This window comes from Varanus komodoensis, unplaced genomic scaffold (genome assembly GCF_004798865.1).
Source record: "Varanus komodoensis strain SLA01 unplaced genomic scaffold, ASM479886v1 scaffold3, whole genome shotgun sequence".
Classification (NCBI taxonomy): Eukaryota; Metazoa; Chordata; class Lepidosauria; order Squamata; family Varanidae; genus Varanus; species Varanus komodoensis.
The window spans coordinates 16,251,430-16,265,192 of NW_025335761.1; the positions used below are offsets into that span (position 1 = coordinate 16,251,430).

Sequence of the window (13,763 nt, forward strand, 5' to 3'; positions counted from 1 at the left end):
GCACTTGGATCAGATCTAAGATACAGTGTACAGGCTTAAACAATGTTGAGATGTATAACCCTGGATCTACCACTTGCTTGCCTTGAAGAAACAATAGATATGGCCTATGTCACACTGAGATACAGACTAGTTTAAAAGAACATGTTTTATTAATTTTACAATATAAATTACAACTTTAAAAACTTACAGTTAAAATAACATATAACATTAAACATAAAATTGAAATAAATCATAAAAAAACCTGTGCACCCCATCACTGGGACCATGGGACACATGTTGAGAACTCATTCAAAAATTCTTTCAGGAAATTTCCCTCTTCTAAACTTGCAATTGTTCTTGTGAAGACTAGTTCTGACTAGTTTAGAAGTTGCTCATACTATATGTAATAGCTTTTAAGTGCCTTGAGGAATGTAGGCCAGTAGATTTATGTACTATGTAGGCCAACAGACATATGTAAAATAGATATACCTACATTCTATTTTATATATCTATTTTAAATTAGCTTAGCTACAATTCTGAGCAAATCAGTTAAATCTACTACATCTGTTATTATCTTTTCCACAACAATTATAATTCTCTTTATACACCATTCTTTAGAACAGCTCATTGTGAAGTTTAATATAACCTTTTGATAGCTTTTGATTATGCAGACTTTTACCTGGTTTATGCATCTCAAAAACATTTTTCCTATATCCATGAGATTTAAATAAGGTATGTGAGCCATGTGTGAGAGAGAGAATTTTAGAATCCTTAAAATACGTATGACTCAAATACAGGGAAAGAAAAATAAACTCATATCTTTTCCCCACCAAAATAATCAGGGAGCAGCTGTGAAGGACGGAGTTAGGTGGCGGGGCACTGCTGAAGAAGCCCTCTCAAGGGACGCTTCCAGCCTTGCGATAAAGAGACCCTCAACCAAAGCTGATCCGAATGAGCGGAAGGGCTCCTGTGGCAAAGGTGCTGCTTGCCAGCTCCACACTGGGTGGCACTGTGCCAACATCTGCAGCATCAAGGATGGGTCCAGAGGCAGCCCTCTCTGTCACAGTGCAGAGGGGCAGTGGGAGCCTTTAAATGATGGGTATCACCACCTCCCAGCCATGACACTAAGTAACTTCCCTCTTCACTGGACTGAAGTTCAGGACTGAAGGAATGAGGCTAAGACTACATATGAATCAGACTTTCACACACATGTTCACCCCTATGAAAAAGTAAAGGGAAAAATTTTGCCTGCATTTCTAAACAAGCGCAGACAGAACTCATAATTGTTACATATCACGTGGCAAAGTGCTTTCTCACCACTATGAACAAGAATAGCACAGCTGGAACCAACCATATAGTAGCAGTCTGACCTGAATCAGAAAGGGACATCTTCATATACCCTGGGCCTTCTTTAAAATTATTCCCTGTGATTTAATCTTGTTGCCTTTCCATCAAGGACCTGGTAATGCTAAGAACCGTCATTGCCTATCGTGTCAACATATTTCACTCAAGCCATGGATACTTGGGGGACTTTCCTTCATTTGTAGTTGTCACATGCCATTCTCCTTCATCCACCCATGACAAGATGCCATTTGTCCTTCACACGAACAGGAGGCATGTATGCCCAATCAGCACCTGTCAGCAAATGCTATAAGTGGGTAAAGATTAGCCTACCACATCGCTTGATCAAGCAATTGTCAGGGTGTCTCATTTCAGCCAGCTGATTTCATGCATCCCTGAAACTAATCTCCAGAAAGTTACACACCATAGACACCATCCACAGCCAGTCTGTGTGAGGCCAAGTGTGCCCAAACTAGGGCTGGGGGAATCCGGGTTCAAATCCTCACCCTGCCATGAAGCCCACTGGGTGCCCATGGGCCAGTTACCATCACTCGGCCAACCCAACGCCCTCCTAATCTCATCATTTCCTAATCTAAGCAATCTAAGCAAGTGTAAACAAGTGCACTGTTGGGACAAGAAATCCTCACTTTGAGTATAAGATGATTGTTTCTGAGCTAGTGGCAAATGATCAACAATGAAATCTTGGGGTTGTGGCGGACAGCACAATAGATATGTTGACCCAATGTGTGGCTGCAGAGAAGAAGGCGAACTCATGTTAGGCGTAATTGGGAAAGGAACTGAAAATAAAAACTGCCACGATCATACTTTCCTCAAGCAAATCTATGGTGTGATGTCACTTAGAGCATTGTGTACAGTTCTGGCCACATTAAAAAAAGGTATTGTATAGTTGGGAAAAGGGCAACTAAAATTATCAAGAGGCTGAGAAACTCCCCTGTGAGAAAAGACTACATCTGCTGAAATGGTTTATCTTAGAAAAACAGATGACTGAAGGGAGACATGACTGAAATGCACAGAATTGTGCAGGGTGTGGAGAACATGGATAGAAAGACATACTGGAATTCAGCGTCATCCCGTGAAGTCGATTAGTGCAAGCGTCAGACTGCCTAAAGGAAGTACTTCTTCACGCAGTGCATGGTGAAACCATGGCTATCAACAGCTGCCCATCCTGATGACTATGTGCTGCTTCCAGTATCAGAAGCAGGATGTCTGTCTACACCAGTTTCTGGTGGGATGCCGGCTGGCCGCTCCGCTGTGCCCCACCTTGTAGGAAAGCTGCCACTTCAGCACCACTGCTTCATCCTCTCCTGCTACTGGAACTGGGAGTGGCTGCTGGTTAAGGCCAGGTCAGCCCAAAACCAAATCACACTCATCCATGATCTGATTATGGATGAGCGGGCTGACCTGGCCTGTACTACAGAAACCTGGGTGGGAGGAGCAGGTTATGTTACTCTTTCCCGGTTAGGCCCACTTGGCTATTCTGTGCAGGACCAACATCACTTGGGGGCTGGGGAGGAGAGTGGCTGTAATCTCCGGTCTGTTTCTTCCAGCGCACCACCCACCTTGCTGCACTGTGGACTTTCTACCTGAGCTGTCAGAGTTGGCCCCTGCCTGATATTCAGGACTCCCAGGATACACATTTCAGGGGATCTCAATTTTCATACTGAGACGGCTCTATCTGGGGTAGCTCAGGACTTCATGGCCGCCATGACAACCATGGGGCTGTCTCGGCATATCATCAGCCCCACCCATGAAAAAGGATACATTCTTGGCCTGTTTTTTTGCCACTGGGCAGGAAGAGGGTGATTTGGAAGTGGAGGGTATAATAGTAACCCCTTTGTCGTGGTCAGAGAACTTCCTCTTGAGGTTTAGACTTGGCCTCTGTTTCCCTCCGCAAGGGTGGAGGACTCAATAAGATGGTCTGCCCCTGCTGCCTAATGGATCCGGATGGCTTCCAGAAGGCTTTGGGGGATTTTCCAGTTGATATGGCTGGTGGTCCTGTCAAAGCCCAGGTCGCTTTGTGGAACACAGAAGTGACCCAGGTAATTGACATGATCACCCCTAAATGCCGTCTCCCCCTAGACAGAGCTCAATCAGCTCCACAGAGCACTACTGAGCTGCAGGCAATGAAGCAGGTGGGAAGACGACTAGAGTGCACGGAGGAAGACGGAGGAAAACTCATGCTGAATCTGATAGGACACGTTTGAGAGCTCAATATCAAGCTTACTCTGTGGCAGTGAAGGCAGTGAAAAGAGTCTTCTCTGCCTGCATTGCATCTTCTGAATGCTGCCAAGCAAAGCTGTTCCGAATTGTTCATGGCCTTCTTCATGTTGGCCCCAAGGAAGATCAGGTAGAACCCTTGGCAGCCTGTTGTGAGAGTTCTGCACAGCATTTCAAGGGCAAAACCACTCAGATTCACCACAAATTGGACTCCAAATTAAATGTGGTTCTTTGGATGGAGGCATTCAGTGCATCATCTGGTTCTTTTGTATTGGATAAGTTTCAATTATTGAGGCCTGATAAGAGAAGATACTTGGACAAGTTCATTCTATCGTCTGTTTATTCAACTCTTGCCCAAGTTGAATGGTCATTCAAGCCAGTGAGGGAATATGGGTCTGGATCCGGGAAACTGTGAATTCTTCTTTAAAAGAAAGACTAATCCCTGGTTAAAAGAGGCAGTGATCAGGCTCCTTCTGGAGAAAACAAACCTAGATCCAGAAGATTTTAACAGTGTTAGGCCAGTGGCCAATATTCCATTTCTGGGCAAGGTGCTTGAGCTGGTGGTATCTGGACAACTTCAAGGTGCTCTTGGAAGAAACTGAGTGTGTGGACCCATTTCAGTCCAGTTTCTACCCTGGTTATGGAACTAAAATTGCTCTGGTCACCCTGGGGGTTGACTTTTGCTAGGAGAAAGACAAGGGAGTGTTGGTTCTCCTGGACCTTTCAGTGGCGTTCAATACCATCAACCATGGTATCCTTCCGGATAGGGTGGCCAGGCTAGGAGTCAGGGGCACTGCTTTGCAGTGGTTCTGCTCCTACCTGGCTGACCGATTCCAGTTGTTGTTGCTGGGTGAGTGTAGCTCTGTGCCATGGCAATTATTTCATGGAGTACCTGCAGGGCTCCATTTTATCCCCAATGCTCTTCAACATTTACGTACATGCAACTGCTGGGAGAGGTCATCGGGGGGGGGGGGGGTTGGGCTGAAGTGTCATCTCATTTTCATCCAACCCAGGTGAAGTGGTAATGGTTTGAAACCAGTCCCTGGCCAGGGTGATGATGGGTTGGATGAGGGCCAACAAACTGAAGCTTAATCCAGGTGCTGTTGATAGGTGGCTCCCATGTTCTGATGGGAGATATTTGCACTGTCTTAGATAGGGTTGCACTCCCTGTACAGGACAGGGTGTGGAGCTTGGGGTTGCTTCTGGATCCTGAGTTGTCCTTGGAGTACCAGGGAAGCTCAGTGGCCAGGAGTGCCTTTTATCAGCTCTGGTTAATTCATCAACTTCAACCATATATGGACAGGCAGGACCTGGCAACAGTAATTCATGCCCTGGTAATCTCTCAGTTGCACAACTGTAATGTGCTTTAAGTGGAGCTGCCCCTGAAAATGAACCAGAAGCTTCAACTGGCGCAAAGTAAGCAGCCAGACTGCTGATGGGGACTCGGAGTACTAAAAACATGGCACCAGTCCTCTATCAACTGCACTGTTGGGTCTGCTTCAAGGTGCTCGCCTAAATGTATAATGCCCTAAATGGTTTAGGACCTGAATATCTGAAAAAACATCTCCATCTGTATAAGCCTACCTGGACCCTAAGATTGTCATCAGAGGTCCTGCTCCAGGAGCCACCTCTAAAGGAAGCTAGGAGGGTGGCTCCCTGGGATGGGACCTTCTCAGTCATGGCACCCCATTTATGGAACCAGCTCCCCAAAAGTGTGTGTCAAGCGCCATCTTTGTGTACATTCCAGCAAAGAAGACATTTTAATTGCTTTAGGTTTACATTTTAACTCTGTTATTTTAATTAGTGAATTTTAGAATTTTAATTGTTATTTTTTAAGATGTATCCAATCAGCTATGTTAATGTACATTACTAACTGGACTGTTATTGTTGTATTGGTATTGATATTTTAATTGATTTCTTCATATAGTTTTTATGCTTTGTAAATAGTTTTATCATGTAAACCATCCAAAGAACTATGAGGCTATTGCAACGGTACAAAAAAGTGCTAAATGGGGGAGTGCCTTTCCCCAAATGTACCAGCCCGATCATTGCAGTCCTCATCTGAAGCCCTCATTCCTAACAAAGTGGGGGGGGGGGGTTGCAAGGAGGGCCTTCTTCATAGCACCCCAACTTGGGAATTCAATTCTGCTCGAGGTCCAGTTGACATGGACTCTTTTGGCTTTTGGCTAAAGACTTATCAGTTTAGCAGTTATTTTGACAGATGAATTTTTAGATATTAATAACATTATTCTATGCTGCTGCCAATGGGACATGATTTTAAAGGAGGGATATTTATTTCTAATTTTAATGTTTTATGCTTTATTTTTAGGGTTTTATACCTATGTATAGTATTTAGTATTTATTAATTCTATTTTTTCTATTTTGGTTTAAATTATTTACAGCTTTTATTGCTGTTACTACTGGTTTTTGTAGTAAATGTTATATTGTGTTTGTATTGTTTTATCCTGTTTTTTAGTATGTCAGTTGTCCAGAGAGCCTCTGGGGTGACATATAAATGGAATAAATGAACAAACAAACTTGGGTGGGAGGCTGTGGCTGCACTGTCCGTATGATCCTGTGGGCAGCTGCTTGGCCACTGTGTGAACAGAAACCTGGACTAGGTGGACTCCTCTAATTCTACAGGGCTCTTCTTATGTTCACTTGAATATATACATTTGCAATTATGAAATCCTCCAATGCAGGAGTTGGCAGAAGACAGATCTCCAGAAGTTTTAGACTTTAACTCCCAGAAGCTCCTATCCACATGGTTAAGCATTGGAATAGCCAGGAATGCTGACAGTTGAAGTGTGAAACATCTGGAGAGCTACCATGTGTCCATCAATCACCGTTCTAATAGATGTATACCTGTGCACCTATTAGAGGCTAGTACAGACGGTAGAGAAACCATGGAATTTCTGTTCAAATATCTCTGTCAAGAAGTAGTTAGACTGTCTTTGCTCTAAAGTAACCTTCCCCAATCTGGTGCTTTCCAGATGTGTTGAACTGAAACTCCCATAATTCAAAGCCAGCACAACCAACTTACCCATCACCATCTTTCCTTATTAAGTCACACTGACATTATCTTCACAGTAGAGAAGCATCTGTACAGAATCAAACTGCGGATTATTATATTAATTAAATGTATCAATTCATTGCTAAGGGGTTTTGGGGTGGTGTTATATGTTGGCTGAAGCTCTTGATTTAATATGTTGTAATTATTAGTCACTGTTTAATGTTTCAGTCATTTGAAGCTGCTTTTATCAAGTCCTTCTCTGGAAGTAAAAAGTACACTAAACATTTCTCAGGGGAATGATAATAAATAGATCTTTCCTGAAGATTTCTTTTCTCCATATAAATTATTAAGACCATTTGAATATAGAATATGAATCAAACACAATGCACGTAGAAACAGCACACAGATTTCATGCAAAATAATCATTTTCCCAAGCAAGCTAATTGCCTGCTCACTCCACGAGCTAAAGTCACAAAATTATTATGGCTGCACTTGGACGACTATATCATTATCTTATGCCAGAAAGGACAAATTCTATGCAGTCATTCTTCCTTTCTTCATATATGAGAAGAGCATGAATGAACTAGCTAGCCTGCCCCCTCCGTTGTATCAACATAGCCTCGTTCCACACCTTGGCTGTGTGGCACCTCCTTTATCTAAACCAGGCAGGGAGATCTATGCAAGTACAGGGGGCTCCCCGTGGCAGACCCTCTTCATAGTGCTTGAAGCACAGATTCCTGCTCTCCCTCCTCTTACACGATTCTAACTGTTCAAGGAGAGGACCACTTGCACCTGGTGACAGATACATGAAACCAGCAGCAACGTTCTCTGTGCCTGGGGAAGGACAAGTATATCAGTCCACTTCTGCACCAAAATCAAAAGCAGCTCTTCAAAGAGAAACCAGGAAGCACAACATTTCCATGTGCAATACAGAAGGGCTTCTCATTGCTCAGTGGTTTTCAAACTCTTGATTTTTAGGGAAAGTGATGGCTCTTCCCCCTTTTATTAACTATTATGTTTGGGAAGAAAGGAAGAAAAGGATTTATCATTAGTGTTTTTGCATTTGTTTCTATCATGCAGGTCATCCTGAGAGCCTCAGCTGCTCTTGGATTCATAAAATCATTCTCATCCCCCCCTTGCCTGTCCCAAGCTGGACTGTGCATCATATGCTTACTTTACAGGAAACAAAACAAGAGGGGAAGCTGTCCTCCACTGAGTTAACATTATCACCTGGTTCACACATAAAGATGACCCAGTTGAGTGCGGATTGTTGTTGAACTGTGGGTTGTTGTCACGTAAGAACCCTTCACTTTGGTTTAACTATGGGCTGTTAATGAACTGTTTAAGAGTTTACAACCCAACAGCAAACCATGGGTTCTCTTCTCGAGTTTGATAACTCACAATTCAGTGACACCTCAGATTATTGCAAATCAGGCTGTTACGTAGTTTGATCCCTGGTTGATTTTAAGAGTAGGTTAGAAAAACATCTTGGAAGATGCCTCCATCAACAACTATCTGGTCATGACAGGTAAATGTGTTCAGAGACACTTGCTGGAAACAAACAGTGTGTATATAGGTGGAGGGGTGGTAAGCTGCAAGGCATGAAGGCAAAATGTGGGCTCCCCAAGTGTCTGGCTGGCCTCAGGATGGGACTTGACGCATCTCTGGTCTGACCTATGGGGGCTCCTTTTGCATCTAAAAGAGAACAGCCTGTCCACACAGAGCCATAACCAGGTCTGTTTGGGCTCTGCTGCTGTTCTGAATGTGCCTATTGCAGAAGATCAGTAGTAGCCTGTAGGCTGCCCTTTAGGAAGCTTGCATATCTTCACAGATCTCCTCTAAGTAAGCCCTGATACAGAGCCAAGGGATCCTCAGGTTCGGTAATCTGGAGCCTGAAAACCACTGACATAACTTAATTTTCCAACCACAGCCATCACCCAATCTTCAAAGACAGTTGAGTTACCAGTAAGTGAGTTCAGAGAGTATGGTCCATACACAGTATTTGCATTCTGGGTAGCAGATATGAACAAAAATTGGTGCTTAGGCAGCCAACCTGATTTGTACCATCAAAGCTTTATTCATGCTCTGTGATAAATGTGGGACGAAGGAGGAAAAAAATAGATTCATGCAATTCACTTCTGACTCTTCCATACTAGCAGCTGCTATGTTTGGAAAGCTGCCATGCAAGAAAGATATGATATATGTGCCCTCCAAAACAGCAATATTGATTTTAAGATCAATTATGAAAGAAAATGGGACTTAGTCTTGCAGATTCTAAGACATCATGGTGACAGCGCAGGTCCTGTTGAAGAGACACCATTCTCCCTTTTGCCCTTTGTGGGCCCACTCAAGGCAGCACTGCAGCTGTATCAGTGTTGCAGAAGTGGCTTTCAGACTAAAATTAACTTTAAAAGAAAAGGGTCCAAAGTTTAATGTGTTCAATCATGATGCTTCCCCAGAAAGCACCTGAGCAGAAAGCAGTAGAGCATGTCAGCGGGATGAGGTGTAGGCAGAAAAGTTTATAGGGGAATGGATGCCAGAAGTCCGAGTCCACAAATAAGCAAGGAGCATGGGCAGAGCGCAAAGCTTCTGGTGGGCCGGACATTCTGAGGCAGAACTCTCAAGGACATCTGAGGAAATCGCCCTGCGGGTATCGGTAGAGGAGAGGGCTTGTGTGAGAAAGGCCTTCAAAATATTAAGAATGTGTGGAGTGCAAAGGCTGCAAGACATTGCAACTACTGGCCAGCCTGGTGAGACAACTGGTGGGGGCAAAGCAAGTGGCAGTGGGATTCAGGCTGCTAGGCTAGGCCAGGCCAGCGGGCCCTTGTTGTTGCTGCTATGTGCCATCAAGTCGTCTCCAACTTATGGTGACCCTATGAACGAAGGCCCTCCAGAACGCCTTGCCCATGACAGCCCTGCCCAGTTCTTCAAGGTTCAAGACTGTGACTTCTTTACGCATTCAACGAAGTAGGCATTTGCTAAGCCCCAAACTGAAAAAGATGATTTTGTTGTCTGTGGCCTGGTCTGATTCCAGGTTATTTGCACACTTCATCACAAAGAGCCTATAGGAGCCCTGCTGCAAAGATGTGAGCAGAGCCAGCGGACTCTGGCAGGAGTTACACATAGCTTGTGAGGAACTGCTGGGCACAAGATCTGGGTGCACTTGCAGGATTAAGCAGCAGCTAATATTTATTTATTTATCAATTTATATCCTGCCTTTTCCCTCAAAGGGCTCAAGGCAGCTTACATCATTCTCCTCCTCCATCTTATCCCCACAACAACAACCTTGTGAGGAAGGTTGGGCTGAGAGTCTGTGACTGGCCCAAAGTCACCCAGTTGGCGCCATGGCCGAGCGGGGACTAGAACCCAGGTCGTCTGAGTCCCAGTCCCATGCTCTTAACCACTACACCACACTGGCTCTCTAATAGACATCAGACACCCATCAAATTCACAATCACCCAATAATAGGAGACTAGGATGACCTTGACATACCTATCCACAACTGGAGGAATCATTTCTCCCATCCCACCTCCCAAAATAAGGGTGAGGAAACTTTGACCATTCTGGAATTACAGAAGCAACAAGCAAGACCCGGTGGCAGGATCTATCTGCTTCCCACACAGTCGACGTTTGGTTCAGAGAGCTTTCCAGCCCCTTGTTCCCCCAGGATGAATGTACTTAAAGATTCAGGATAACTTTTTAAAATAAACAAATAAATATTTGAATCCTTTGCTACTGACAAATCAAGGGAAAGCATTCTGTGCAATCATCCCCATGTACTAGGTTTAAGACATGTCCGGCAGATCCAGCACATTTTTCTGCACATTTACTTGAGAACGAGGTACCTGGGGACTGAACTCGGGAACTTTTGCACATCCAGCATATGGTCTACCACCAAGCTATGGCTGCTCGCCTCTTCCTGAACAAGCCTAGGGCCCGAAAGCTGACTCATTTGCATTTGCTAACATAGTCTTACTGTGACAGCCATAGCAGAATCAAAAGAGGTAGAGCAAGCAGAAAACCCTTCAGCAGCCCAATTTATCAAGTATTCTATAACGGAAAAAACTACAACAAATTTAGGAGGTTGTTAATGAATTTACATCACTCAAGCTTTGCTGAAAGAGATGATTGCACCGAAGGCATCTTACTGATTCTGAGCATCTCCACTTTTCAGCTTTAATTAAAATATCTTGTTGATCAAATGAAGTGGCAACAGAAAGTGGGCATGCTATTGAACCCTGACAGCAGAATGTGTATTTTCACTGTTTGGGTGGACTTTGCTAGAAGGGGATTTTCTTTACAGGAAAAAAATGGCTAGTAGAAGAAATCCCCAGGTAAATAAGGAGATTTCCTTTGCTGGAGCAGATATGAAAACTACTTGATTTTCAAGCCACATTTCTTTAAAACTTATTAAAAGATTTTTCTTCCCAAAGCAATCAACACATTACTCAGACTCACAGTGAACTATTATTGTTGTTGTTTGTTTGTTTTTTAAAGGCAATGATTGATTTAGTGGCTGGAAAGAAGAAGAGGTAGAAACTAATTGATCAGATGTACCTGTAAGGTAGATCCAGAGTTTGAGGAGCAAAAACCTGCTCCTGAAGCCATAACACTCTATTAATGTACATATGACAATTAATATGAGCAAGACTGTTCTGGATCAAGGCCCTAGCATGCTTTGGTATTCTGCCTCATCATAAATTTAATAAGTCCTAAGTGAAGTTTAGGCCATTTCAAAAATATGTGTAACCACATTTATTCTCTCCTAGGAAAAGAGCAGAAAAGACTAGATCCTGCTGTAGGGTTCTTGCCTGGAAGAGATAAGTACGGAGACTAGAAGAGAAGCAGAGTGGACAGTCCGCTACACGTTCCCTGAGTTTCCTGTGATGGAAGAAAATTCTGGAGTTAAACAGCTGATACAGAAAAAAATTAAGTGTGGTACTTACACAGTTTCATCATTCTTGAACTCCAGCTCCCCATAAGCATCTTCAAAATCCTCTCCACCTCCTTTTGCTGTTCCTTCAACTGTTCTAAAGGGTACTATAACTGTACCTCGGGCACCAGATGTCCTAAGAACTTTTACTTCCATTACCCCAATGCTCTCACTGACGTGTATCACATCACACTCAAAGGTGAAAATACCTGCGTGGTCATCATCTAAGATAGTCACAGTTGCCACACAGGGAGAGGCCAGTATGGCCTTGGGATAGGTCAAGTTGCTGAGCTCAGGAGGTTCATCTGCCTCAACCACCCGTAGGTTGCTGAGGCGTACAAAGAAATGCTCATCTTCCTCAAAGATGTCATCATCGATGATCCCTATGGAGAATTCCTTCTGGGTCTCTCCTGATTTCAAGACAATGGTCCCTTCTGTAAACTCATAGTCAGCCCCAGCATTGGCAGAGCCATCCTCTGTTTTATAGTCCACACAAATGGTCTTGGACACATCCCCACCTTTTCGAACAACATTGAGGAGGACAGCACCGCAATTCTCAAGACACTGGTAGGAGCAAGGATCAAAATAAATTTTTGAGATGAATTCCTCTGGCTCCTCTGGACGCACCTCATGCAAGCTGGTGCTCCTCTTGGCTTGTTCGGCTGCGTGCTTTTTCAGAATGTTTCCTGCTCCTGTCATCATTCTGGTTGCCTGAATCCGGTAGAACGCTCTGCTCTTTTGCTGATGAGATAAGGCATAGTAATTGGCCATCTCCACCAGTTGGTCTAAGTCTTTTTCTGGGTGCTTTTGCTTCAGATCCTTGAGGATCCGGATCATCTCTTTGCGAGACTCATCCACCTCTTTCCCCTCCATAGGCACTAGGTTTCCATCCAGAAAGTGGGAGTTCATCATTTTACCATCCATTTCGATCCCCTTAGGGTGATCTCCTTCAGACTCAATGATAATGCCCCTGTGCTTGTCAGTACGGTACTTTTTGTGCATATACTTATAGAGAAATAGCCTTCTGTCTGCTATCCAAGCTAGGATAACACAAACAGGGAAGAAGAACAGAGTGAGCAGGCCTTCCCAGACTTGGACTACACCCGGGGAGAAGACTGCAAGGATCATGTACAACCAAATATATGCAAAGATGCTCCATGCAGCTGTGACAAAGAAAACCCTCAAATGTTTTATCTTCCTAGTCTCACCATCAGGAATGACATAGACACAGATGGCGATGATGATAAACATATTGAAAGCTGCACTGCCAACTATGGTGGAAGGCCCCAGATCACCAGCAATGAATCCATGGCCACATACCTCTATCAATGACAGAAGGATCTCAGGAGCTGAGGAACCAAGAGCCATGAGGGTCAAGTTGGAAACAGTTTCATTCCAAATTCGGATGGTGGTGGTTGTAGTTTCCCCATTGGGTTTCCTTATTGTAATCTCTTTCTCTTGTGAGGTAATGACCTCTATGGATGCCATGAAACGGTCGGCAATGATAGAGACTCCAAGGAACATGTAGATCAGTGCCACAAAATAAACAATCACCCTGGCAATTTTGTCCCCCAGTGATGGGTTTTCTGGATACCATATTGGCAAGATAACACCCTCCTTGCATTCAGAAGAACCGGAGCATGTGGCGTTATGTCCTACACTGGGTGGATCTGCCCCTGTGCCAGCATCCACCTGTAGACCGTGTAAAAACAGCACAAAAGTGACAAGCCCAAACCGGAGGAAGGCTGAGGTGACAGGCTGCAACCTTAACCACGCCATACACAAGACTTAATGTCCACGGCACAGAGGCAACTGTCTTCTTTCCAGGATAAGAATCTGAAACAGACAGAGAGGAATGAGAAGGGTGAGACTGAAGAAAATAAATTGAATTGTATTTCTTACATACATCCAGGTGGTAATTTTGCTAGGAGTTGCAGTAAATTCCTGCGACTTGCTATTTCAGAAAGGCTTGTGTCTCTTTCCTTGAGAGTTGGAGCCTCGTTTAAGGATCAGAGCACCAGCCAGAAAGGGCAGCACCAACATGGCACAGATGTTATTGTTGTTGTTTTTCAGTTTTGTTTATATGACCAAAACAGTTTTGGTGAGCTGTACATTTGTGCAAATAAATAAATAAATGCTTCACAAATGCTTTAGTTTAAAATCTGGATGAAATGCCTTTAGAAGAAACAGTTTTACTTAATGCAACAAAGAAAACACCTGGACTCCATGGCAACTACACTGTATTTTCCCATATGCATT

The 13,763-nt window shown here is 43.8% G+C and overlaps 1 protein-coding gene across 7 annotated transcripts in view; it reads right to left on the reverse strand.

Annotated features, from left to right (window-relative positions):
• Positions 1-13,283, reverse strand: part of SLC8A3 (solute carrier family 8 member A3) — a 153,226-nt gene extending 139,943 nt beyond the window's left edge. For all 7 annotated transcript variants that reach the window (XM_044437186.1, XM_044437190.1, XM_044437187.1 and 4 more), the window contains exon 1: positions 11,518-13,283. In XM_044437186.1, coding sequence (XP_044293121.1) covers positions 11,518-13,283 — 1,766 coding nt within the window. The remainder of the gene's footprint in view (positions 1-11,517) is intronic.
• Between the last annotated feature and the right edge of the window lie 480 nt (positions 13,284-13,763).